Here is a 26,985-nt window from a genome sequence, read left to right on the forward strand (position 1 = left end):
TCCTTCAGTTTCTTTCAGACCCTGGAATGGCCAGGCTCCCTTTTGTGTAATCTTCCCTGCCCACTTCACCAAGACCCTCTGGCCATCTTGGTTTCCCGGGACATATGCTTAGACCTGGGAAGAAAAACTGGAGTTTGCTGTGATCACACTTCATTTAGCTGGTCCAGGGTGTTTGGGGACTGCCTCTGAGCCACACTGGGTGTCAGGCACTGAGCAAAGAAAAACAGAAAAACTGAGATTGAGTTCGCATTCTGGAGGAGACACAATAAGCTAGCGAATCAGTAAAAAAGAGAATGTTTCTATAATTTCCAGCTAGAGATGACTTCAGTGAAGGGGTGGGGTGTCGGGGGCGGAAACCACTTTAAGATGGTAGAATCAGCGACAGAGACTGGGTTGGTAAGGGAAGGCTTCTCTGGGGAGGTGACTATTGAAGCCAAAAGTAGAAGTTGCCAACTATGGGAAGATGGGCATAGAATGTGGCAGGTGGAAGAATCAGCCAGGACAAATGAGATTGGCTCCTTGGGGCTGTTTGTGGTTAAAAGTGAAAGTCGCTCAGTCATGTCCGACTCTGCGACCCTCCAGGCCAGAATTCTGGAGTGGGGGTAGCCTTTCCCTCCTCCAGGGGATCTTCCCAACCCAGGGAACCTAGGTCTCCTGCATTGCAGGTGGATTCTTTGGGGATGAGCCACAAAAGAAGCTGTTTGTGGTTAGGGTTGAGTAAAAGAAAGGTGTATAAAAGATGGGCATGGCCAGATCCCTGCGGGCATGGTGAGTCCTGATAAGATGCTGGGTGCCTGCAGTAAGCCCCTTGGCAGTGGGTTTTAAGTAGGGGACGGCTTATTTCCTTTAGGTGTGAAGAAGGCTGCTGGCAAGGGCAAGTGAATAGTCCCAAGGCTGGCATCAAGATGGTGGCCACTGTGAAGGGTGGGCCAAAGGGGAACAGGGGGAGGGTGGGCAGGGGAGGAACAGCTCTCTGCAGAGCCCTTGCTGCATGCCAGACACCACGTAGGCACTTCATGCCTCCATCCTGACCCTGCCAGGTCTGGCATTCTTCACGCATGTTGTGGATTACTAGGATTCTGAGGCCAGCGCTCTCCCAGGCTTCGAGTCTCACTTGAGTAGGGAGGAGAGGTCGTTAGGAGGCATCCTAGGGTGGAAGGTCACAGCGGGGCTGGGTCTGTGGGCCACCAACCTGGTGCTTCTTCTTTGATCTGGGAGGAAATCCTGAGCCCTGAGGGGATTTGAAGCTGGCTTGGTTGAACTTGTGCCAGCCTGGGAGGACTTCCTATGAAAGTCTGGTGTTTCCCATCAGTGAACCTTTTCAGGAACAGGCTGGGAAGAGCTCACTGGGGGGCAAATCAAGGTGAAGAGGCAAAATGATTTGGGGAAACTGGTTTGAGATTTCTGGGTTCGTGTCTTTGCCCTGGCCCGAGGTTACCTACCAGTAATAACTGGTGGTGTTTTGAGCTGTTCACTGTGCTCACAGTACCTCTTTTATTCCTAACAGTCCTTGAAGGAAGAGTCTTTAACAGTTCACAGCTGTGTTGACTAGGCACAGAGGTTAAGTCACTTGCCGAAGGACTTCGTGACAAGGTTCGGATTTAGAACTGGTGGTATGGCTCCAAAGTCCACGTGCTGAACAACAGTGTTGTGTTGACGTTGGCTGGCACCAAACATGCCCTTGAGTGTGAAAGTCGCTCAGTCGTGTCTGACTCTTTGTGATCCCATGGACTGTACAGTCCATGAAATTCTCCAGGCCAGAATACTGGAGTGGGTAACCATTCCCTTCTCCAGGGGATCTTTCTGACCCAGAAATTGAACTGGGGTCTCCTGCATTGCAGGTGGATTCTTTTACAAGCTGAGCTACCAGGGAAGCCCCCCTGGTAAACATGCCCGTAGTGATAGAGAATTACAAGGTGGCACCCTGGACCTCAGGACAGTCAGCTGACTAATTTGGGGGAGGGGGTGTTGTCTTTGGAGTGGGACCCAGCTATGATGGAGCCCCAGCCTGCTGCTTTGGCCTGTGCGCCTTAAGGCACAGGTGATTTCACCTCTCACTGATGAAATGGGTACAAAAACATCATCGTTGGACTTCCCTGGTGGTCTGTTGGTTTAAGATTCTGTGCTTTAACTGCAGGGCACAGGTTTGATCCCTGGTTGGGGAAGTTCCAAGTGCCATGTGGTACGGCCAAGAACCAAAGCAGAAAGCCCAAACAAAAACCATCCTTACCTCATGGAATTTGGGGGAGGATCTGTAAAGTAGCTTCTTAATAAATATCAGCTGTGACTCACACAAGCCAAGTTTGAGAAATAAAGCGCAGAGATCCTTTCCTGGTTATACTCTCTCCCCAGTGTGTTATTTACAAATTCCCGGTATTTGTCCTGCTGAGCTTTTCGTCCATCCGTAATCAGTTTCCCATTCAGTATTTCTGGGTGGAATATATTCTGTATCCATTATTTACTAGTCACTTCCTCATGGGCGTGCTTTTCTCTGGGCCTCAGTTTCCTCATCAGTAAAACTGGGGGAGCCTCTGGCCCCACTGCCTCCTAGAGCTGCAGTGGGGAGTCAGTCAGTTCACACTTGTGTCCAGAACAGGTGACACGTGGTCCACGGATGGGAGCTGTTAGTACTGTTTGTCTCTGGCTGTCCTCCCAGCGGGGCAGGGCCCTTCCCTGGGTGGTTTCTCAGGGAGCCCAGATGTCTAGGAGTTTCTCAGTGACTATTTGTTGACTGACTGATCCCATTGTTTTCTTCTCTTTGAAATCTGAAGTCAGGGCCGCCAGGTGAAACATAAGGCATCATTTTCCTTCTTAATGGCTGTAGAAACCTTCGTGGGTGGTGTATTGACACAAAGTTAGACCTGCCTGGCAGCTCCCTGGAAGTTTCTTTACTACCAGGGCTTTTCTCAACATTGGGTGCTATTGACATGTCCTGTTCCTGGTCATTCACTGGGATGGGAGTTGACCTGAGCACGGTGGGGTGTTGAGCAGCACCCCTGGACTCAGAGTCCAGGTAGCAGCCCTCCTCTCTTTGCCTGGTTGTGACAGCCAGAAATGTCTCCAGACATTGCCAAGTGTCCCCTGAGGGGAACGGGTTGAGAACCAGTTTTTTTCACTGTTTCAGACACCTGAGCCCCTTAAGAGCAGCTCCTCATTAATGCCAGGGTAGGGAGAGGGTGGTGGGGGTGTGGGAGATGTTCTGAATTCCTCTTGCGTGCGGGGGTGGGGTGGGGTGCAGACGTGGTCCCTGGCATGTACTGGGAGCCCCATAAATCTTGTCGTTATCATCCATTTCTCCCCATGGCCATTTAAAAATACCTTAAATAGTTAAATACGTGACTGGGCTCAGAAAGCATTCAAAGAGGAGTTCCATGCTGGCTGATTTTCCAGGGTGTTCCTCCAGGCCTTTGCAAACCCAGAGCCCACGCAGCTCCTATTTCTTTCACCCAGGTTCTATTTCTGGCCTTTTTTCATTTGGATTTTGCCCCATGCCAGTACATAAAGACATGCTTCCTTCCCTGTTTCATTTTATGACAGCACGTCAGGCCCCTATGGATGACATTGGAGTTACTGCCCATCTTTGACTTTTCTCTTAAGGCGTGTTGTAGTGGCTTTGCTAATCCATGCTTCTGTACACGCTTAAGGCTGGGGGCCTCCATATCCGGGTGATCTTAGGGAGTCCTTTTGACCGGGGTAATTTGAGCGACATTCTGGGCCTAACATCTTTGCTTCCTCCAAAAAAAAAAAAAAGAAAAAAGGCAATGAGGTGACTAGAGGGCCTGTCCCTTCTTCTCTGGTGTCTTCTAGAGAATTTTCTTTGTCTTCATTAAGACCCCGCCCAGGGTGGGTTGGGAACGTTGCCTGGTTACCAGGGGCAGCACCTCTTCCTTCATCTGCCCACCCTCTTCCCTGTGGCCTCTATCATCCCCCCTTTCTTCTCCAGCCCACTTTGCTACTTCAGCTGGCGGCTGGCAGTCTTTTTGTTTTGGAATTGGCCTTCTGATGCTGCAATTCCCCATTGCAGTTTGAAAGCCACCCACCAGTGCCTGAGCTTTCCAGAACCTGAGCCGAGTCCCTGCTGCCTGGATAAATAATGCACTTGGGCTTGGGGCGCTGGGACCAGCTCCTCCTGCGACCTTGCTCCTCTGCCAGCTGCGCTATAAAGGCCGAGGGCAACTGGTTCCTCCACATTTTCTTTGTGGCCGTCTGGCGGGTCTTTAAAGTCTGTGTACACACGTTGGATTGCCAGCCTTCCGGGCCTAGACCTGCTGAGGGGGGTGGGTGGGGTACAGTGAGTGATTTTTTTCTTAGGGAGTTGGGCCCTGCCTTCCCTCTGCTCGGTAAAGCCTGAAAGAACTTGGCATTCTGGAACCAGGAAATTCCTGTTGAGATGTTGTCGTTTTTTCCAGAGGCTTCATCCCAGCTGGGGTTGGGGGAGGGGGGACCGGGGAAGGAGAAAGGGCTACTTGGTTGTCATTGCCTCTAGATGTTGAAGGCTAAACATCAGCCTCTTCTCCTTCCCTTGGTGGAAGCCATCTCTCCTCTGGCCGGGAGAGTTTGGAAGTTCATCTTTTACATATGAATGTGCCCATTAATCACCACTTCTGCATTATTGGGGGAGAGACCGAGAGAGGAGAGAGGGAGATGGAAAGGAGGAGGGTAGGGGAGAGGGAGAGTCTGCAGTGGGAAGATGGTTTCCTCATTTCTGGGAGAGGTGCATCAGAACTAAATTGGAAACAATTATTGAAAAAAAAAACCACCTTCAAAATGCAAGCCACCCCAACTTTCATTCCCCACCCCCACCCCCACCCCCCCTTCTGATATTCTCAGTCGGGCCGAGTAGAACCATGCAATTTGTTGTGTTTATTCACATCAGCGAAATAAATGGCTCTCTGGTGCTGGCACTGAAGATTTTCAGCTCAGCCGAGCCGCTGTCTGCCAAGGGTGATAAATGAGAGCCTGCAAGCCTGGGGGACACAGAGGCCTGTCGTGGGCCTCGGGCTGCCTGATTGCAGGGAGGCGAGGCTGTCCCGTCCCCGCCAGCCGGCCTGGGAAGCAGTGACTCTTAGCCTGCCGGCTCTGCTGCTTCCTCCTCCCCCTGGGAGAGGCCGCTGAGCATCCGGAAGCAGGAATGTGTGCCGTGTGTGAGCCTCTGTTCTCTTTTAAAGAGAGGCTAGGCCCTCCGAACGGCAGAGCTTTCTCAATGGCAGGTAAGTGCCCCGTTGGCAGGGTTACCTGCCCCTCGCTCGCTTGGATCTCCGAGGTACCCAGATTCTGGTCCAGTGATGTGTCCCCCAAGTTGAGAACGACCCGTTTCCTCATCTGCATTCCAGCCCTTCTTTCCCTGATCTGGAAGTTCACAGTCACATGCGGGAGACCTTTAAAGGAGCCCGGCTTAGGCCAGGGCGGCCTTTCCCTGGGAGGCCCAGGTCGCGGCCGCGTCTTCCAGCTTTGGTGGGTCCCCGGTCCGAAGACTGTTCACCTGAGCATTTCGGTCACTCACGTGTTCCTCGTGGCCGCCGGGACCTGGTCCCCTCCCCACCCCCACACTTCGCTCTAGATTCCTCTCCTTTTTGCTCCGGGCTTGGAGGAAATTCTGGGCTTTTGTTTCATTATGATGTAATGACTGGCTGGAGAGGGCCGGAAGGATTCCTGGGGAGGGAGGTCTGTTAGGGTACCTGTTCTGCGTCTTTGGGAAAGGCTTGGAAAGGATGAGCCGCGCTGGGCTCTGCTGCTCCCGGGAAAGAGCGGCGTGTGGTCACGCTGGAAGGAGGCCATGCTGAAGGCTGGCAGCTATGGCGCCTGCTTTCGTGCTTGAGCCTCCGCAGGCCTCCGGTCTGCCCCTGCCCCTGCCTTCGCGGTGGCAGGCGGAAACCTGGTCTCTGCACAATCTGATGGACGTGAAGACATCACATCCTGGGGTCCTTCTCATCTCCACTTCATATAGGCTGGTATTTCCGTAACAGAATTTGTGGCCTTGATTTAACATGCTTTCTCGGAGAAATCGACTGTTTTGGGAGAAGGATGGAGGAGGAGGAAGATGGGGAAGAAGGGGGATGTGTGTTGCTTTTTTAAAAGAACTAGCTGCTGTTTATCCAGTACTTCCTCTCTGTCTTACCAAGAGCATCTCATGAATTAACTCTGTTTAATCTGTGGATTACTCCGTGGGGTACCGTCATCTCCATCGGCCGGAAGGAAGCGTGGCGGTACAGAGAGGTTAAGGAGCTTGCTTAGAGCCACACTGCACTCTCGCGTGTCCTGACTGCCCTGTGTCCTGTGCCGCCCGGCCTGACTTCAGTGTAGGGGGACCAGCTTGTCCAGGTTTGCCTGAGACTGTCCATCTCCAGCCAGCTGATGGTGGGTCACCCCACCTCTGTGGCCTTCCGTGCTGGTCCGGGCCTGTTTCATTCAGCCCCTCCCTGGCCACCTCGCCATTGACAGCATCAGGGAAATTTAACACCCATAAAAACACACTACTGGGCTGGTCCTCCCCAGGAAGCGCCCTGCCTTCAGCTGGGGCCCCTTCCCTCTCTGGAGGAGACAATTCCCTGTAATTGGTGTGTCATTTCCTGGACTCTGGAGAAGGGAGGCGGGGGTGGAGGGGGTGGGGGGTTGTGTGACTCAGGTGCCGGATGTGGGTGGGGGCAGGGGTGCCTGGATGGATGGACACTGGAGAGGAGTGTTGGGGGAAGGGAGGTGGCTGCGGAGCGCCACTCCCCACCAGCCTGTTTTATGATGCCAGCCAGGCTGTGGTGCCACCTGTGAGGGTTGGGAGGTGGGATGTGTTTCAATACCATGCATCGGTGCAAGTGACATGGTCACAATTTTCCATCTTCCTCCTCGTTCCTGGAGCACCCCAACCCCCACATCCTGTGTGATTGGAGCAAAAGGAGTGTGTGCTGTTGAACACAAAGACCCTGAATTAGTAAGTCTTCGGGCAACAGAGCTGAGGCAAGCCTCTCCCTGGGGTGAGGCCCAACCTGTGGGCCTTGAAGTTCTGCTGCCTGGGCTTGAATCTCAGCCTGGCCACTAATGTGCTCTTGGGCCGGTGACTTAGAGGGAAGGACACGAGAGGCAATTTGAACAGGGCTTGGTGCATTGCAATACAAGCGCAGCTTAGCTGTTAACTACCTGCGGCTGCGTTATCTGGGAGGAGGGCATCCCTTGTGTCAGGGCACATCTAGGAAGGGCTGAGTGGGATTATTTCCGGCCTTTCACAAGACACGGGTTCAGGGAGGTTGGCGTTACATGCCTGGCTCCTAATACCCAGGAGACTTGCCATATTATTAAGATTTCAGCGAAATGTCACAGGAGGGGAAATTCTCCTGCTTCCTGCTCCATGCCAAGCTGTTTTCCTGAGTCACAGCTCCTGGCCTTTTCTTCTCTGCTCTCTTGCCCATGTTAACTCCTTCAGAACCAGCCTGACTTTGGGGAAGTGGGCATGGGCTAGCCCCATAGCATCCCCAGTCCTGCCACTTTGCCAGGAAGTTCTCTCAGATCAAGGGTGAACCATTTCTCTGAGGATTCGGTGCACAGTAGCTGTGTGTCATCATCATTCCAAATTTATACATGAAATGCATTTAGAAATGTGTCCCTGTCAGAATTAAATCATCAAAAAGGGAAAAAAAAACAAAAAACTTTGACTCAGCTTTCTGGAAAAGGTCTTCAAGGCAGCTTTGTTACCATGACTACAGTAAGGTTCCCACCCACCATTCTATCACCAGCAGAGGCCTAGCCTCCACTGGAGTGGGTAGGCTGTTAGTCAGAATGCTGCCGGCCTGCTGTCTCGTATCTCAGAAGGACACTGAATCCAACTGGCATTTCTCAGTTTTTCTCCCTAAGAGGCTTCACTGAGAGCCTCTGCTGTTGACAGATGTGTCTGTTGTTTGGATTCTATTAAATTTCTTGTATCCCCTTGGACACAGCCACTGAACTCACCTTAACTCTGGAGTGAGTTGCTGTGTGTGTAACCAGGAACAGAATTGGGGATTTTCTTCTGTTTTGCTCAGACTAGAAGGTTGAGGATCCTCTTAGGTGTGGGTAGCCTTGGGTCAGACCCCCTCCTCTCACTGAGTTAGACCCTCCTGTCCTTTTATTCCGTGGTGGCCTTGGGGAAAACTGTTTCCTCCACTTTCAGTGGCTTATGAGTATATTCATTTCTAGTGAATCCTGCCCACTCCCCCATCCTGCTCTTTCATGTATAATTAAAGAATTTCAAAGTTAAAAGACTTTAGGATCCTCTGGTCCTGTAGCTTTTTGATCTTGAGAGTTGATTCACCTTTAAAAAGGTGAAATAGGCTCAGGCCCCCTTTCTCAGGAAGTTGCATCCACGTATAGAACTGTGGCAGGTAGCTCATGGGGCCTTGAGGCACTTTCATGGACTCCAGGTAAGAACTGGTCTGGTCCCTTTCCTTACCTTTCCTCCCATTTTACAGGTGTGTCCCCGAGGCCCTGAGAAGCAGGGAAAGTTGTTTAATTGTTTCAATTCTTTCTCCTTGCCTCATTCTTGGCTTCTGTTTCCTGGGGTCCTGACCAACCTTCTAGATGGCGATGAGGAAGGAAAGGCGATTCCTGAGACTGGAGAACTCAGACTCTGTCTCCCAAACACACATGTGAGAGCATCTCAAATTAGCGTGCACCCGAATCCTCCAGAAGCCTGCTTAAACCCCAGATTGCTGGGCCCTGCTCCAGTTTCTGATTCTGTAGATCTGACATGGAGCCTGAGAACATACATTTCCGGCAAATTCACAGGTGATGCTGCAGCTAGTGTGGGGACAACACTTGGATGGGGACCCATCGTCCTAGGAGATCTCAGCCACAGGCGGATGATTAGATGGCCCAGGGAGGAGCTGGAGCCATTTCTGGCCCCGGAGGTTGACCAGGTGTGGGCTGGGCTATGGGTTTCATCCACTGTGCCTCATACTCTAGCTCTGAGGTGCCCCAGGAGGGTGGTACCACTTCTGGGAGGGTTCAGGAAGCATTTGGGGTGCTTTTGGTTTTCACAGTGTTTGGGACCATCAGTGGCAGCGGTGTGAGGGGGGTGTCCTTGCAATGAGGAGGGGCCATCCTTTCCAAAATCCACTAGTACTCCATCAAGAAACATCGATACACTAAACTTGACTCTTGAAGAACATGTGTTGAATCTACTCTTATCCACTTACACTTGGATTTTTTTTCCCAATACATAGAATACTTGTCTTTTCATTTTGTGCTTCCCAGGTAGCTCAATGATAAAGAATCAGCCTGCCAGTGTAGGCCACACAGGTTCAATCCCTGGGTCAGGAAGACCCCCCAGAGTAAGACATGGCAACCCACTCCAATTTTCTTGCCTGGGAAATCTCATGGACAGAGGAGCCTGGCAGGCTGCAGTCCATGGGGGTCACAAAGAGTCAGACACAACTGAGTGAGCACGCGCACGCATTTTCATTTTACCAATTTTTAAGTGCACAGAAAAGTTTGTGTTCGATTACAAATCACAGTATGTGGAATCACAAAAAACCAGGGCTTGAGTCCTGATTCTGTCCAGATTGCTTCAGCTTCCTGCTTTTTGGTGAGTCCTTTATCAATTCCTTTGTTTTTGAGGCAGAGAGAGCAGTATGTGGATTTTCAACTGTGTAGTGGTTGATGGCCCAACCCCTGTTGTTCAAGAGTCCGTGGTTATTTGTTTTTTCCCCAGACATTTTCCTAGCTTTCCACTGGCCTGACTTTGCTCATGTGCTCTCCTCTTTCAAACTTTGTACGCTAATGAAACAATACATAGAGAAGCAAAACCTTGGCCCAGTAGCTTTCAGTTTTTGCCTGGCCCGGGTACCATTTCTTCTGGGACATGTCTCCTTTGAACCCCCAAAACGATTTTGTTAAACACCTGTCCTCTGATACATAAATGGAGTATTTTGGATTTATTAGATTCACACAGAACAAATTTCAAGCTCCTTCCTGGGGTCTGTAGGCCCACACAGATCAACCCTAAGTTTGTACATCTGGTCACATTTTTTATCCTGAGTCAGGCCTCTGTTATTTGTTCATTACTGGCTTTAGTTTGCACCCACTGCTTTTTTTCAAAATGTGACATTATACCTTCTAAATACTTCCTTTTTATTTTTCCTTATTTTGTTAAAGTAGTTCAGGAGCATGGTAAAGTACAGTAGGAAACACAGTGGCAAGAAGAAAGAAGTCCTGCGTCCACTCCTTGCAGATTCTTCTCCCCTGAGGCAACCTCCGGTCCCCATTAAGAACTTACACTTCTGTGTTCAACTAGGAGTATTTTAGGCTTATGTAAATATGAATATATACGAAAACATCTTTTTCAAAAAGAAACAAAAAACCCAAACAAAATGGAGGGGGAAAAAAAAAACCCCCGAAAAAAACCAAGCTAACCCAAACCAACCCATCTTTTTTTGGGCTGTGTCTTTTGGTCTATTATTGGTGCTAGACATGCATTGCTTTTTTGTATATGGTGTTAGAGAATGTTCTAATTTTATTCTTCTACATGTCGCTGTGCAGTTTTCCCAGTACCGCTTATTGAAGAGACTGTCTTTTCTCCATTGTATATTCTTGCCGCCTTTGTCATAGATCGACCATAAGCGTGTGGGTTTATTTTTGGGCTCTCTGTCTTGTTCCGTTGATCTACGTGTCTTGTTTTTATGCCAGTACCAAAGTGTGATGTGTGTAGCTTTGTATTAAATAATATTGTCTGAAGTCACAGAGTGTGATTCCTCCAGCTCCGTTCTTCTTTCTCAAGATTGTTTTGGCTATTCAGGGTCTTTGTGTTCCTATACAGATTTTAAAATTGTAATTTTTATAGTTCTGTGGAGAACGTCCTTGGTATTTTCATGCTCTTTAACCTGACCCAGAAGCTTGGAGATTATCAGTTTGTCTCAAGGTGATTTGTTTGTTCTTCTTCATGGCTGTATCCCACAATGTGTTCAGACCAACTCCCAGTTTGTAGACACGGAAGCCCTTTCTAGTCTTAGCTATAACACCAAGTGCTGCAGTTGAATCATCTTGCATATGCTTTGCTGCCCTGTGACCAGGCCTGTAGAGTGTTTCTAGGAGGAGATTGTTAGGTCAAAGGCCCTATGGAGAACGTGCGCATTTTCACATATGATGGTGATGTGGGGTGAGGATCCCTGTGGAAATGAGAGGGGGTTCTCTCCGGGGAAACTTGCCAATCCTAGGCTACATCTTTTTAGTGCATTTTCCCACTAACTAGCTGTTGTGTGCCTCTGAGCCATCCCTTTGGGCTCTCCAGGCTGCTGTTTTGATGTCTGTGGGGTGGCCCCTTGACTCTGAGGTCTCTTCTCCCTCAAGGTGCCTGTGGTTAGCATTTAATTTCCTCTCGGGGCTAGCCTCAGTGCAGCACTCCGAACTTGTGTTTGGGATTTTCCTGCAGCCTGCCTGGTGAGCGGAGAGAACTCCGTGGTGTGGATTGGATTTTGCAAAAGTGGTCCATTGTCTGAAGCGTGCTGGAGGGTGCTACAGCTCTTGGACCCTGGTGATCTGCCCCAGCAGCTCTGGCCACCATCCCAGACGTAGGCTGGTGACACACAGCAGAGCCCGCATGCTGGGACTTGCCCAAGAGTTAACCCTGGAGCTGGGGAACGTCATCAGGCCATCTTCGCAGATGGTCATCTTTCTGAACTCTGTATCCCATTCTGCCACCTGTGCTCTTGGCACAGTCCTGTGCTGTTCCGGTGCCTGGAGCTTTCATTCCTCAAGCATAGCAAGGGCTCCAGGCCGTTCCCTTATGGACTCCGTCAGCTAGCGGGAGAGCCATCAGGCATGGAACGGATTCAGGTCTTTGCAGGTGAAGATGGGATGGTTGTGTCAGTGCTTGTGTTTAAATGAGGTACGGGGAGAATAAAAATAGAAACGGATTGGCGAGGGTGGCGTTGGTATTTTTCAGGTGAGACACGGGTGAGAATGTAGCTTTCTGTTGATCTCTGTTTGGAGAATAGTCACAAACACGTCTGCTGGTGATTGGGTCACAGGCACTCTGCGGGGTGGGGTATATATATTTTTTTACGTAGTTATACTTTGTTAATCTGATAAACGTGAATAAATGTCTTCTACCATGAGTTATGTTTGCCTTCATTTTCTTAAAAGCATGTGGCCTTCTTTTCTTGGTCCGTCTCTTACGGTCTCCTGCTTTTGCATCAGCCTTGGGTGTGTGGCTGGTGGCTCAGATGGTAAAGCGTCTGCCTGTACTGCGGGAGACCTGGGTTCCATCCCTGGGTCGAGAAGATCCCCTGGAGAAGGAAATGACAACCCACTCCAGTACTCTTGCCTGGAAAATCCCATGGACGGAGGAGCCTGTAGTCCATGGGGTTGCAAAGAGTCGGTCACAACTGAGCAACTTCACTTTCTTTCTTTTCTTGGGAGTGTGACAGCTCCTGGCTGCTGGTTCATGGCCTGGTCAACAAGGACACAATAGGGAAGGCTGGTGGTGGTTCTTGTTCAGTTGCTAAGTCACGTCCGACTGTTTGCATGCGACCCATGGACTGCAGCCCGTCTGGCTTCCCTGTCCTTCACTGTCTCCCAAATTCATGTCCATTGGGTCAGTGATGCCATCCAACCATCTCATCCTCTGCTGCCCTCTTCTCCTCTTGCCTTCAATCTTTCCCAGCATCAGAGTCTTTTCCAATGAGTCAGCTCTTTGCATCAGGTGGCCAAAGTATTGGAGCTTCAGCATCAGTCCTTCCAATGACTATTCAGGTTTGATTTCCTTTAGGATTGACTGGTTTGATCTCCTTGCAGTCCAAGAAACTCTCAAGAGTCTTCACCAACACTACAGTTTGAAAGCGTCAAGGCGTTCAGCCTTCTTTATGGTCCAGCTCTCACAGTGGTCCATGACTACTGGAAAACCATAACTTTGACTAGACGGACCTTTATCGACAAAAAGAATGGTGGGGATTTTGGCAAAATAGAGGGCATATTCCCTTCTAAAATGTAGCTGGCAAGTGTTCAGCTCTATCTGGTTGTATAAGGCCCTGCAGGCTCTGATTTTTTTTTTTTTTTAATAGAAGCCCCAAATCTAGGGTATTATTTGAAGTTTCCCAATTTTTGTATTTTGGCCATAAATTACAAATTTCACAGAAATGTTTGTATGCAAAAGAAAGACCGTCTTACCTCTTTGAAACATGCAATGAAGACAGTGGGGTAAGTATATCCTAGGAGGATCAATAAGATAGCATTAAGTTTGGGGACAAAATGAGTGTGTCCTCCACACCCTGCTTCCTGCGGGGCCTAGCCTGACTGCGTTAAAATATGTGATCCTGTGTGTCTCTTTCAGATCCTGGCTCCACAGAGAGAACAGCCCAGAAAAGAAAGTTCCCCAGCCCTCCTCATTCCTCCAATGGCCACTCGCCACAGGACACATCCACAAGTCCCATTAAAAAGAAAAAGAAACCCGGCTTACTGAACAATAACAATAAGGAGCAGGTAAGAGGCCACCAGGAATGGGGTCCACACGCGTGGAGGGGATGGGGAGGGGCTGCAGACAAAGGCTGATGTTTCTCCAACTGCCTGTGTGCTCGGCATTTAGGAAGCTGCCTTGCTCTGGCTGTCATTTGCCTAGGACAGAAAGGGGAGCTCAAAATGGGCCTGGGGAGAAATTCCCAGTGGCTTTTCAGATCTCTTTGTGGGGACAGGGCAGTGACCCAGATAAGATAGAGATACCATGCACTAGGATTTGGGGATTTTCCTCTGATTTCTTTTTGTCTCATGTTGGCACTGTTTGCCCTCGTGGCCTGAGGGTGTTGCCCTGCTAGGCTGGGCTGGTAGGACAGTTTGGAGTTTTGCCTGGAGGGGTGGTATGGCTGAGGCCTGTGATCCCTTTTGGTGTCAATTTTCTCATCTGTAAAAGAACGGGTTTAGGACTGTGGTGAGAGACAGCCGCCCTCCCGACCCATTGCCCACCGTGACTTAGGTAATTGGTCCCCATCTCTTCTCAGAGTGCCCAGTCCCTGGCAGACCCCATCCTCGATGCAGACATCCATTCACCATCTTATATCTTATCTCGGGGACCTTCTAGCTCTAAAATTCTGTGCTGCAAACAAGCTACTCTTCTGACTTAAAAAGATGAGAGGTGCTTTCATGGTCCATGAGGTCGAGTCTCCTAGCGTGGAGCAAGCAGGATGCCTGGTTTCCTGATAACCATTTCAGAGGGGATTCCTCGGGATGTATTCACTCATTTGTGCAGATTATGGATGTGGAAGTGAGCCCTGGGGCTTTGAGGTCAAGTAAAATAAGATTGTTGCTTTCACGGGAAGGAACCCAGCAATGGTTAAACGCCTAGGACTCTGAGAGGGGCCATTTCTGGGCACGAATCTATTTTCTCTCTCCAAATTACACAGTGAAATGCCAGCGCTGCTGCTGCCCTGTGGCTGTGGGCAGGTTAACCTCTTTGCGCTTCATTTTCTCATTTTCTGAAATGAGAATAATGATCTTACTGCTACCAAACTCGCAGGGCTGTTGTGAAGAGGAATTGAGCTAAATGACATAAATAATAAAAGTTAAGCGAGAGTCTACACTAAGTGAAATAATCACACAGACTATCTGTGAAATAATTAAATAGCTTTGGAAATGTTCCAGGCCTGTGCTGTTAAGTGTGATAGCCACAAGCCACGTGTGGCCACAGCACTTGTAAAAGTGGCAGCTGTGCCTGAGCAACTGAATTTTTAATTGAATTTAAATTTACGTGGCCACCTCTGGTTTATAGCTGCCATGTTGGTCAGCCCAGGTTTAATGAGTTGGAACTCCCATTACTGGAGAATCTGATAGCTTCTAAGTAAATTTTTGCAATTTGAAAAGATCATTTCAGTGATCTTTTCAGTGATCTTGATCATTTCAAGATCTTGATCAAGATCATTTGAAAAGATCATTTCAAATTGCAATTTGAAAGATCATATAATAACAGTGTTGGAAAAGTGAGTGAAAGTGAAAGTCACGTCCGACTCTTGTGCTAATCCTCCAGGCCAGAATACTGGAGTGGATATAGCCTTTCCCTTCTCCAGGGGATCTTCCCAACCCAGGGATCAAACCCAGGTCTCCCACATTGTGGGCGGATTCCTTACCAGCTGAGCCACCAGGGAAGCCCAAGAATACTGGAGTGGGGAGCCTGTCCCTTCTCCAGAGGGTCTTCCCGACCCAGGAATCGAACTGGGTCTCCTGCATTGCGAGTGGGTCTTTACCAGCTGAGCTGTGGTGGCTCAGTAATAGTGTTGGTGAGACTAATACTAAAAGCAGAACTCAGAGTGTGCCTGTCCTTTCATAAACCTTTTTTTGTGTGAATGTTTATAATGATGCTGTGAGGAAGGGTATAGTCTCTGTTTTACTGGCAGAGAGGTTAATAATTTACTTCCCCAAGGCCTTATAGCAAGAAGCTTAGGTCTCCCTGTCTGGCTTGAAGCTGCTGCCCCCACCTCACTCCCCACCCCACCCTCGGCCCCACGCCCCCATCACCATTAGCCATCCCATAGCTGTTGGGCTTGAAGACTAAGAAACACAAAGGCTATAAATAATCCTCAAATCTTAATTTAAGGCAAGCCCTCTTTTACCAGTTATCAGTAAAGTCGTGAAGCAGATATTGTCCTCTCTGGGGAGAGAGAGTCTCCTAGTGGTTCTCTGTGTGTGTGCGCTTAGTGACTTCCTCCTGTCCTTTAAGAATTGGCTCACATCTTTCTTCCTAGAATCTGACCACCTTAGGCAGTTCACAGATTTTCTTTCCCCCCTTCCTCAGCCACCGGTCCTCTTAACACCTAAACCTCAGGACCACAATGGTATATTTGTAAATCTGTGGCCAGAAAGAGTCCAGTGGCTGCTGTCACCCTAGAGTTTGACGCAGGGAGAGCTCATGAATACAGAACGCACTGGGCACGTGGAGCAGAGCAGCAGGGGTGGCTGGACACAGGGCGTGACTGCACGTCTGTGGAATCGGTCATCACAGTGATGAGAGAGTTTACAGAGCTGTGTCTCTGGAGGAGAAGGGGTCCAGGCCTGAAGTCCAGACTCCTTCCTGCCCCACTGCATCTGGGAAACCCACGGGGTGACCTTGCCAGTTGCTTTCCCGTCCTGGTAAAACAGGGGTTTGAACTGGGAAGGAACATTCTAAGCTTGATTGTAGGTTTTTGTTTTTCACATCTAAAACTCCCTGGGGCTGAACAGGAGTTGGCAACAGAGAAATAGCCTGAACTGTAAAGAAAAGAAATTCCTGACCCTTGACCCCATAATTCTCTAGTTTATAGTGTTTGCATAAACTATGCAAACCCTCCCTCGAGGCAGCTTCCCTTGAGCACAGTCTGTTTTCCTAAGGGTAACTTAAATCCTTAAAAAAAAATTCTTCTGGATTCTTTTTTAAAAAAAATCTTCTCTTTCCCTTTTCTTTCTTCTTTTAGATTACAGAATTGAAAAAAAAGTTATGGAATTAAATGCAAAATGTATGTCTCCATATGCTAGGTTTTACCAATGTAATTTGTTAGTCATCAACATTTGATGATCATGAGATGTCAAATATCAACTTATATTTTAGAGTTCCTACAAAAACTCAGAAAAATCCAGCAATACCTGGACGTTGTATCTATGTTCTGCACTCCCCATCCCTCCCTATAGTTGTGTCCTGCCAGTTTGCTCATTCCTTCTGCCTTTAGCTCTTTCTAGGCATTCATACTCTTGATTTTTGCTATGTATCAAAATTCTTCACCCCTTTCTTGTTTTTCTTCACCCTGAAATTTCTCTGTGTTCCAGTGTTCTAAAAAGAAAACCATTCTAGCATAATAACCGGCCTCCCCACCCTCATATTTTCCCGTTTTTGGTAGAGATGGGTTATTATGAAGTAGAGTTACGGGTTTTAAGTTTCCACCCATTTTTCATGTATTGAGGACTCATTACTTTAGGTTAAAGCCTCTGCCTGGAATGCCGGAGACATTCCCTTTTCCCAAAAGCGACTTCCCTTTTCTTTCACTTTACTTTTAGGGGAGTTCTAAGAGTTTTAAGAAGAACTTTGAATGAGTGAGTGAGTGAGTGAAGTCACTCAGTCGTGTCCGACTCTTTGCAACCCCATGGACTGTAGCCTACCAGGCTTCTCTGTCCATGGGATTTTCCAGGCAATAGTACTGGAGTGGATTGCCATTTCCTTCTCCAGGAGATCTTCCCGACCCAGGGATCGAACCCGGGTCTCCTGCATTGTAGACAGACGCTTTACTCTCTGAGCTACCAGGGAAGTCCAAGAAGAACTTTAGAACACACTTTTAGGGGAAGTGTTCTAAGGTTTGTATTTAATTTTTTTCAACCTTTTCGTCCACTGATTTTACTTCTTTTTTTTAAAATACCTTTTTTAATAGAAGACTTATGGATTTTATTTTTTGGCGGTGGTGAGTCTTCATTCCTGCACGCGGGCCTTCTCTAGTTGTGGGGAACAGGGGCTACTCTTTGTTGTGGTACGAGTGCTTCTCATGGCAGTGCTTCTCTTGGTGCGGGGCACAGGCTCTAGGCTGGAGGGCCTCAGTAGTTTCAGCCTGCGGGCTTAGTTGCTCCGAGGCATGTGGGATCTTCCTGGACGAGGGATCAGATGCGTGTACCCTGCATTGAGAGGTGGGGATTCTTAACCACTGGACCACCAGGATTTCACCACCTGGAATGGACCACCATCATCTTGTTTCACCTCTTAACAAAAGTGAGAAAGTATGTAGGCACTTTTTTCTTGGAACTGGGGGTGGGGGACATCCCAGAGCCTGGAAGGATGCTTCTGGTGTTGTGTGGAGGAGGGTTAGGTTGCTGAATGACCTCTGGTAGATGGGGCGAGAAATACCTTTTCTCAAGTGACATTGGACCCTTATTGAGAAATAGCAGTCTATCTGTAGTTCTTAGGACATTTTTGAGTTTGAGTCCTTTGGGGAGGTTCTCTCTCCCTTCCTCCTTTCTTTACTTCTTTTCTTATTCAAGTATTGAGCAATAATCTGCTAACAGATTTGTGCATAATGGCCTTAGGTGTACCTTTGATCAAATATAAAAGAGAAATGACAGGGCCCTGTTGCCTCTCCTGAGTTCAGGGCTATCCATGTTCATAAGGAGGCAAGCTGGAACTCAGTTTGTTGGGCCCGTGCGTTGTCTTGGGCATCCTGGTGGCTCAGACTGTAAAGAATTCGCCTGCAGTGTGGGAGACCTGGGTTCGATCCCTGGGTTGGGAACATGCCCTGGAAGAGGGCATGGCAACCCACTCCAATGTTCTTGCCTGGAGAATCCCCAGGGACAGAGGAGCCTGCGGTCCATGGGGTCGCGAAGAGTGGGACACGACTACGCACAGCACACAGCACATGCATTGTCTAAAAGCAGAGGTTCCTTGTTGGGTGGGAGCCGTGTATTAACAGCCAAGATAGATCAGGGGACAGTCAGTAGGATTGCTGATCACTGGAGCCGAGGGCCTCGAGGATGCTCTGCCCGCCTGGTGTTTCTCTCCGGCACCATCCTCACCTCTCCAGGGCCGAGCAGTGTTTCTTTATTTTGCAGCCCTTGTGTATTTTTATCAAATGCAGGAAAACACAGGCTGGAATGAGGACGGTTTTCCTTCCTCTGTGTTTCCTGTGTGGCCCCAGAAGGAATTTGAGTCTGTGGTCCTCCCTCCCGGCTCCCCAGACATGTTCTCTGGTTTTCCCAGACCAGGTATGGCCCAGCGCCTGTTTCTGTAAATGAAGTTTACAGGCACAAAGCCACGTCCACTTAGTGACACCTTGTTTGTAGTCACTTCTGCTCTCCTGTGACAAGAGTGTTGCAGTAGAGACCATATGACCTGCAAAGCCTCAGCTGTTCACCTCCTATCTTTATAGAACCCTTTTGTAGAGAAGGTTTGCTGGCTCCTGGTATAGGCTGGGGTGTTCCATGGGGTGTTCCAGAAGCCAGTGAACAAGCCTGTCTATTCTCGCTAAGCTGACCTGTGGAAGGAACAGGGACGTAAGAACGTGTGCGCTTGGAGCCTGCAGTTAGTCCCATAGCAACCTGCTTGCCTGACTCTGAGAACACACCTTGTGCACGTGGGGGAGGAAAAAAAACTCATTCTACCTGAAATGATTTACCTTTCCTTTTTTAAAATGTTGCATATTTATCAGATTATTTTTACGGCGCAGAAAACACTTCCAAGCAACAGATAAGGCCTGTATTTGATTGGCAAGGTGATTCCCAGCCAGCTAGTTCTCATCAACGATGAACCCTCCTAAAAAAAGGGCAGCCTGGTCCGCCTGCCTCTTGGTCCTCCTGGGAACGCCCACCCCTGGCCAGGTGGGGATTGGGGGCAGGGACATGGAGGAGGGGAACTTAACTTCTCAAGGGGCAGTACCCTGGCTTCTGTTAGATGGAAAGGACTTGGGTTGCCTGCTCAAGAGATGATGAGCTGTCACATTCTGATTCTTCTAGTTTCGTTGAGGTTTTCATGCCTCTTCCTGTTCTATTATTAACTTACTGAAAGGAAGTTGGGCCCACAAATACGCCTTCCTGCTATCTTGCAGAAAGCCACAGTGCATCCTGGAGGACCCCACTCAGGTTAGAAATAGTTCTGCTTGCTTGATAGGTCCAGTTTATCTCTCTGAGGAGGTTCCTCCGTCTTCCCCTCCCCCAGCCCCTGCACCCTCCCCTGTAGAAATTCAAGCAACCAGAGAGCAGGCTTCTGTCTGGGTGACTCAGCTGAGGGCAGTTTTGCGCCCCACCTGGGGACCTTGGGCAGTGGTTGGAGACATTTTTGGTTGTCCCAGTTTGGTGCGTGGTGGGTGGGGGTGCCCCCGAATGATGCCTCACATCCTTCAGTGCACAGGAGCAGGTCCCCACAACCAAGATTGTCTAGCCCAAGATGTCACCTGTGTTGAGAACCCCTTACTCTAGATGCCATTATCTTTTCCTGCCCCCTCTATTATGTTTCTAGTTGTCTTCCTAAATTTCAGATTTTTTTTTCCGCTCTACTTTTTTTGCATTAGCAGAAGTTATTTTTTTAAATGTTTACCGGTGTATCGTTGATTTATAATGTGTTAGTTTCAGGCATACAGCAAGGAGAAACAGGCACATAACGTGTATCCAGTCTGCTTTAGATTCTTTTCCCGTATAGTTCATTACAGAGTATGGAGTAGAGATCCATGCACTATGCAGCCAGTCCTTGTTAGTATTCTGTTTTACGTGTTGTCGTTTAGTCACTCAGTCACGTCCAACCCTTTTGTGACCCCGTTTACTGTAGCCCACCAGGCTCCTCTGTCCATGGAGTTTCCCAGGCAAGAATACTGTAGTGGGTTGCCATTTCCTCCTCCAGGGGATCTTCCTGAACCAGGAAGATCCAAACCTGAGTCTCCTGCATTGAAGGTGGATTCTTTCTCACTGAGCTGCTGGAGAAGTCCATCTATTTTATATATAGCAATGTGTAAATGTCAGTCAGAATCTTCCAATTCATCCCCTGCTCCCTTTGCCGCCTGGTAATAATCATAAGTTTGTTTGGCAGAAGTTATTTTGAATTACAGAGAATGTTCTCTGAGGGGGTCACTGAATCATCAGAATCTCTTTTTCATTCGGCTTCATCTTCTGTGGGGCATAGGGGTGAGAGAAAGTGCTAGGACACCCAGGTGGGAGTCTGCTTCTGGACTCGAGGGGTCAGATGAGTCTTTTAAGCTTCGTTTTCTCATCTGTCCACTAGGACTAGTGGTGTCTGCTCTGCGTGCCTCTCTGGGGGATGGTGAGGACAGAATGGAGATGGTGTGTGTGACAGTGCGCTGAAAAGCGTAACGTGAAGAGAATAGCATAATGATGCTATTAGCTGCTGGAAACCAAGTAGAGCACGCTTTTTAAACGTTGAACTGAAACAGGACTCAAAAATTACACAACCGCCCTTATTAGTCTTAGTTCTTTTCTTAGTAGAAATGATTTGGGAGGCTTAGAAGGATTGATTCATGAAGATCTGCTAAGCAAGCATCTCTGAAACTCTTTATCAAGGAAGGTGGAAGTACCAGGCATTTGGGAGACATTAAAACCTCATAGTAAAGACCAGGAGCAAGATGGATGCCTGCAATTGTGGTCACTCGCTCCCATTATCCTGGGGGTCCTAGCTGGTAAAATAAGGAGAAAACTAAAATGATACACGAATATTAGACATGGGCAGACAAAACTAATGTTACTTAGAGATGATAAAAGTTTTTAATCAGTAAACTATTAGAACTGTGTATATATATAAGTAGTATTAAAAATCTAATAGCACTTCTATGTACCAACAATAACTATTTAGAAACTGTAATGGGAAAATGACCCATTCACAGCAGCAACAAAAATTATGCAGTCCCTAACCAATATATGAGATCTTTATGGAAAAAACTGTAAAGTTTTACTGAAGGACAGGGAAAGGAGGTTTTTTTAGAGGTAGGCACTGTGGTTGTGGCTGCCCTCTTGTCCACGGAATCAAGGCTAAAGTGGGTTGAATAGCTTTCCCAAAGTCACATGGGAAGTTACCAGGTCATTTTGAACACTTACCCCTAGACTTTCTCATACTTCCTAAACAAGATTTCTTACTGGTCTCAAATATGCATTTTCTGAATGAGTTTCTCTGAGGGATTGTTTTCAGAGAGTAGCTTTGCTGGATTTTGTAATGTATCATTTAATTCAGTTTAGTTGCTCAGTCGTGTCCGACTCTTTTTGACCCCATGGACTGCAGCATGCTAGGATTCCCTGTCCATCACCAACTCCCAGAGCTTGCTCAGACTCATGTCCATCGAGTTGGTGATGCCATCCAACCATCTCGTCCTCTGTCATCCCCTTCTCCTCCTGCCCTCGATCTCTCCCAGCATCAGGGTCTTTTCCAATGCATCGTTAGGGAAGCATTTCTCTTGCTATTTTGGCGTAGGGAGGGGTCTAGCTCTCATGAATTGGCACTTCCCACTCTTATCATTCTGCCCTTGTTTGTCTTCAGTAAGAAATGTGGCTTCTCTGCAAATACCAAGGCCTCCTGTGTTTGAGAAACAAGGTTTTACGAAAGCCTCTTGTTGGCTATAATTCTCTGTGCATTGGGGGTAGCCTTCAAAAAAATGAATTGTCATTTTTGGTGACTCATTTCCAACTGGATCCATTCTCCTATGGCCCATTGTTGAAAGACTCCCAGGGCGAATTGCCATACTTGCTTGGCTTTTTACATTTAGACTTCCATATGCTGGGTTTTTAAGTGTACTAGCAATATTTGTCATGGTGGCGCTGTGTTAATTGCATACATTGTATGATTCCTTTTAATTCCAACCACAATCCCATGGAATTAGATGTTATCAACCCCATTTTACAGATGAGAAAATTGAAGCTGGGGGTGGTTAAGAGACTTGCCCTGGTCCTGCAGCTGGTTGAGCTAAATTTGAACCCAGGCATGCCTTGGTTTTAGCCGTTGTGCTCTCCTGCTAGGCTGCCTGTTAACTCTCAGACACCAGCTTTTCAAGTCATGGCCTCTTCAAATACATGATTGAAAAAGTAAATCTTAATACCTAATGACTTGCAAATTTTATATTAATATAAAGTAGAGTAACCCCAGATAGCTTTTTAATGAATGTAATGCTCTGATTTTCTTTTGTTGTTATTGTTGTGTTTGTTCAAATTCCTTTTGAGAATGCACATTTGTTTTGAAACCAAACCTGTCTTTCTTGCCTACATTTCAGTCAGAACTAAGACATGGTCCGTTTTACTATATGAAGCAGCCACTCACCACAGACCCTGTTGATGTTGTACCGCAGGATGGACGAAATGATTTCTACTGCTGGGTTTGTCACCGGGAAGGCCAAGTCCTTTGCTGTGAGCTCTGTCCCCGGGTTTATCACGCTAAGTGTCTGAGACTGACATCGGAACCAGAGGGGGACTGGTTTTGTCCTGAATGTGAGGTTAGTTCCTATGAATGAATGCATTGTCTGCCTCGTTTACTCTCCTTTCTGTTTCTTCCTTTGATATCGAATTTTTCAAATAATCCAAACACAAGGAAAAGAGAAGTTTTTTGTCTTCCCTCTGCTCAGTCCTGATCATTCGCCTTTTTGGGGACCGACACTGGTCGTGGTCTTAGCACTCCAGCTCTTGGAAAGACGATCGCACTGAATATTGATTTTGATTCTTCGTGGGTTTTTGGATCGCTCTTGAGATCTTCAGCCTTCTTTGATTCTTCTGGAATGAGCATTCCGGAAGTTACAAACTTCTACCAAGCTCTTTTCTTCCTTCTTGGATGTTGTTTCCTGCTGCGTGACTGAATCCTCGGCAGTAGCCAAGCTGGAAGACCAGTGTTGTTTGTATGTTCTACGTGGTGGCCGTCTGATGCTCTTTTTCATACCTCTTAAATGAAGAGGTCCAGGAAGTCCTTTTATGATTTGAGAAAGACTTAAAGAAGGGAAGGAGCCATGGAGCCATGGGAAAAGGCAGTGGGGACGGAACCGAGTCAGAACCACGCTGGCACAGTGAAGGGAACGTGTATATTTCATTTGTAGCAAAGCCTGAACACTCTTCATGAAAACAATTAAGATTTCCAGTCTTCTGAAGTGTCTTCTAGTCTTGGGAACATCCATCTAAGATGCTTTTTCCAAATGCTGAAAATAAGAATTTTATCTAGAAAACAAAAACAAAGTGAAACAACAGAGCAGCAAGCAAAAAGAATGTCATCTACAAAGTTACTTAATAATGGAATGTCACCTGAATTCAAAGGTACATTGGTATTAGATCTCAGATGAGGATGCTTTCTATGCAGGAAATGGAAAGTTCTCAGATATTGATCTTGGGGGAAGAAAGGCAAGCTTTAGGACGGTGTCTGTAGTACCGTTTTTGTGTACAGTAAAAATCTATGGGAAGAAATTAGGTGTCAGATCAATATGATGATGACATTTTAATGGTGTTATGCCCCTAGAATTGCAAAAGGTGATCCCTGATTCTGTCTGGGTTACTTTAGACAGAGACATTGTTCAGCAGTGGCCTCCTGTTCAGAGTCCAACCTCGTTCTCTGCGTTTAATTGTGGAAACTGGAGCCTTCATCTGTTTCCTTTGTCTTGACCATTCCTTCCCAATTGTTTAATAATTTCTCAGCGAAGATAGTGGCTCAGGCAGGATACTTTTGCTGTAGAGAATAGAGCTTGATGAAAGGCAGCTGAAACCATAGGGATTTATTATCGTGTGTAGAAAGAAGCCAGAGGCAGGACCAGGACAAAGTTTGTTCAGAGCCAGAATCTTCACATTTTGTTGTTGAGGTGACGTGTCCCTGGCCGTAAGATGGTGGCTGGAGGTTTTATCACGTGTGGCTAGACAGTAGTCCTCCTGGGAGAAGTGTGTCTCTTCACATCCCTTTTTATCAACCAAAAGACACGCCCTTGGGCTCCTTGGTCAGGATGGCTCACCAGTCCTCAGGCAGGAACGGCTTGCAAACGTCTGTCTGGCCCCTTTTCAGTCTGTATTATAGGACCCAGGTGTTGCCAGCCAGGAGGACTGGGCTGGGGCTGGGAGAGAAGAGGTCCAGAGTTGAGTGAGCAACTCAGGTGTTCACCATGGAGAGTTACCTGGAGACAAACTGGAGTTCAGACAGATGTGTGATCTGTGTCTAAGGCTTTGAGTCCTGGATTTCTTCCAGGAGTGAATGGGCGAGGCGGTCAACTGGGAAGACTAGCTGTTTCCGGTTCTGGTAGCTGAACAGTTAGATCCATGCATCATTTCCTCTTCCGAGCACCTCTTGTGTTGCCCTTTTCTCTCGACAACCAGCCATGAAAGTTCCTTTTGGAGGATCCGGAGATCTGAAGAATGGAAACAAAATCCAGATTAGTTGGAGAAACCTTGCTTTGCTCTCCCTACACAGGTGAATCAAGAGTGACATCACCCCAGTTGGCTATTTTTGTTCTTGCTGCTACCTAAGGATTCCACAGCTCTGAGATCTGGTACCAGTTTATATAGCAGAATCTGGTTTCAGACATGTCTTTGGTAGGAATTTCTCTTTTCTCACCCATGGAGGTAGACATGTAAGATTGCTCCTTGGATAGTTTGCTGGAGTGTTCTGAGTGGGTTCACGTCAGTGGTGACGGAGAATGAAATCATACTTATTAGTTCACTTCCATGCATTAGACTTTTTCTATAGGGAAGACTGTCCTGCCCCATCCATGATGTCATTGCATTAATGCCTTGTCAGTTTCCTGAAAGATAGCCCAGAACCTTTAGAGGCTCAAGGAAAGTGGTTCATTCATTGTGTGAGGAGAGTGCTCTGAAACCACCAGTGGCCTTTCGTGTCCTATTTTTGAAATCCAAGGTTATAAGAATGACGATTTTTTGCGTCCTTGCCCATCTCCCCTCTTTTCAGATTATATTGCCTCCATGAGCTAACAACACTTCTTAATCAGGTCATCAGTGGATTGGCATGCTGCTTCATTTTTATCCACAGATCCAGCCCCCAGGTCAAGTAGACTGGAGTCCTCGTCAAGAGAAACAACTGGTCTCATTTAGATGGGGGTCATTTTTTATGTGTGAAGTTACTGGAAAATTAGGAAAGGGAAATAAATATGTGGCATCCTAAATTCTTTCCTAACTGGGTATTTGTGTGATTTTGACTTGCAGAAGATCACAGTAGCAGAATGCATCGAGACTCAGAGTAAAGCCATGACGATGCTCACCATTGAACAGTTGTCATACCTGCTCAAGTTTGCCATTCAGAAAATGAAACAGCCAGGGGTAAGAAGACACTACCCCTTGTTACACGTGTTAACGAGAATGCTGATTTTTGTTCTGTTAACAATTTTGTTCCTTGTAGTTACCTTGGCTTTTCAGACACGTGTGCTTCTTACTCTTTGGGTCTTGTGTGCCCAGATGCAAATCCCTGTAAATTTAATTGGACAGAGGCATTGAGTGAATTCTCAAAAGTGAACCCTTTGTGTCCCCTAGGAGTTTAGCCAGGAAATGACATATATTAGGAAGCTGGTGGGGATTTAAAATTCTTAGTGGTTGCAAAGTGAAACCTCAGACCACACTGGATAAGGGGGAGTTGTGAAAATTCCATTTCAATGAGCGAGCTGAGTGCAGCCCAGGGTATTTGTAATCAGGGTCTAATGAGGGAGCCTTCAAGAGTCCTGTAAAGGGCGAGGATTTGCTTGATTTCTTTAAGTTTGGATTGGGATTTGATGCACAGCCTTTGTCTTTAGGAAGATCGACGTGAAAGCAGGGCTGCCATGTTCAGCTGGCAAGCTGTGTACTTTAAAGTGGTTTTTCTCAAACAGTCCCAGTTATCATAGCTGTCATTTTGTAGTTTTTTGCAACAGTTGTCAGAAAGATGGCAGTAACATACCTTGTTTATAAAAATAATACTTTATGACAAGATTATCAATGTTAGGACATTTTTCCTACAGAAAATTGGGTTCTTTTGTAGAGTTCTTTGGTAGATTTACACAAAGGCACCAGATGGGCTAGTGGTGACCCTTTATGAAACTCTTCAGACTTTGTTTTCTAAGTCAAAGGAATATATGGAAATACAGAATCTGAATGCTTTTAGTAGCCATTGTGATTTAATTTCTTTAAAAATGAAGAAACTTTAGTTTTGAGATTATATTCTGAAATTTGATATCATGATGGAAAAAGTTCAGAGCATGCCCATTGGGTGTTGCTAAATTAGGAACCCCTTTCACAAAAACTCCATCAACGGAAGCAAAAGTATATAGCCTCATTAAAATTTGACAAGAACTGATTTATTTAGATTTGTTAACACTGTAGAATTATAAACCAAAAAGAAAAAGAAGGTGTTAATTTCTTACCTAAATTGTTTGTTACAAAATCAGGGCAGAAAGTTGCTGATTTTATGGAAACATCTTTTAAACTGATAAAGCCAAACTTATTCTGGATGAGAAAGAGCTTGGATAACTGCAAATGGTAACCCATTCACATGCCTTGCTTGAGCACAATTTGGTCGTTAATTAAATCTTATCTATAAGTGTGTGTGTGTCTGTATGAATTGTATATGTGTGTTCCAGGTCATAGTTCCTTGACAAGGGA

The 26,985-nt window shown here is 47.1% G+C and overlaps 1 protein-coding gene across 19 annotated transcripts in view; it reads left to right on the forward strand.

The window, feature by feature from the left end:
- The window catches only part of ZMYND8 (zinc finger MYND-type containing 8), a 123,107-nt gene that overhangs the window by 24,881 nt on the left and 71,241 nt on the right, over nt 1-26,985 (forward strand). For 11 of the 19 annotated variants that reach the window (XM_040248121.1, XM_040248129.1, XM_040248130.1 and 8 more), the window contains 3 exons: nt 13,292-13,440; nt 22,653-22,871; nt 25,561-25,674. In XM_040248121.1, the coding sequence (XP_040104055.1) occupies nt 13,292-13,440; nt 22,653-22,871; nt 25,561-25,674 (482 nt within the window). Of the gene's footprint in view, nt 1-5,063; nt 5,211-13,291; nt 13,441-22,652; nt 22,872-25,560; nt 25,675-26,985 lie in introns of those variants that run through there. The other 8 variants (XM_040248127.1, XM_040248131.1, XM_040248132.1 and 5 more) reach the window with 5 other exon arrangements.

The sequence above is a fragment of the Oryx dammah genome, unplaced genomic scaffold, assembly GCF_014754425.2.
Source record: "Oryx dammah isolate SB20612 unplaced genomic scaffold, SCBI_Odam_1.1 HiC_scaffold_10, whole genome shotgun sequence".
Lineage (NCBI taxonomy): Eukaryota > Metazoa > Chordata > Mammalia > Artiodactyla > Bovidae > Oryx > Oryx dammah.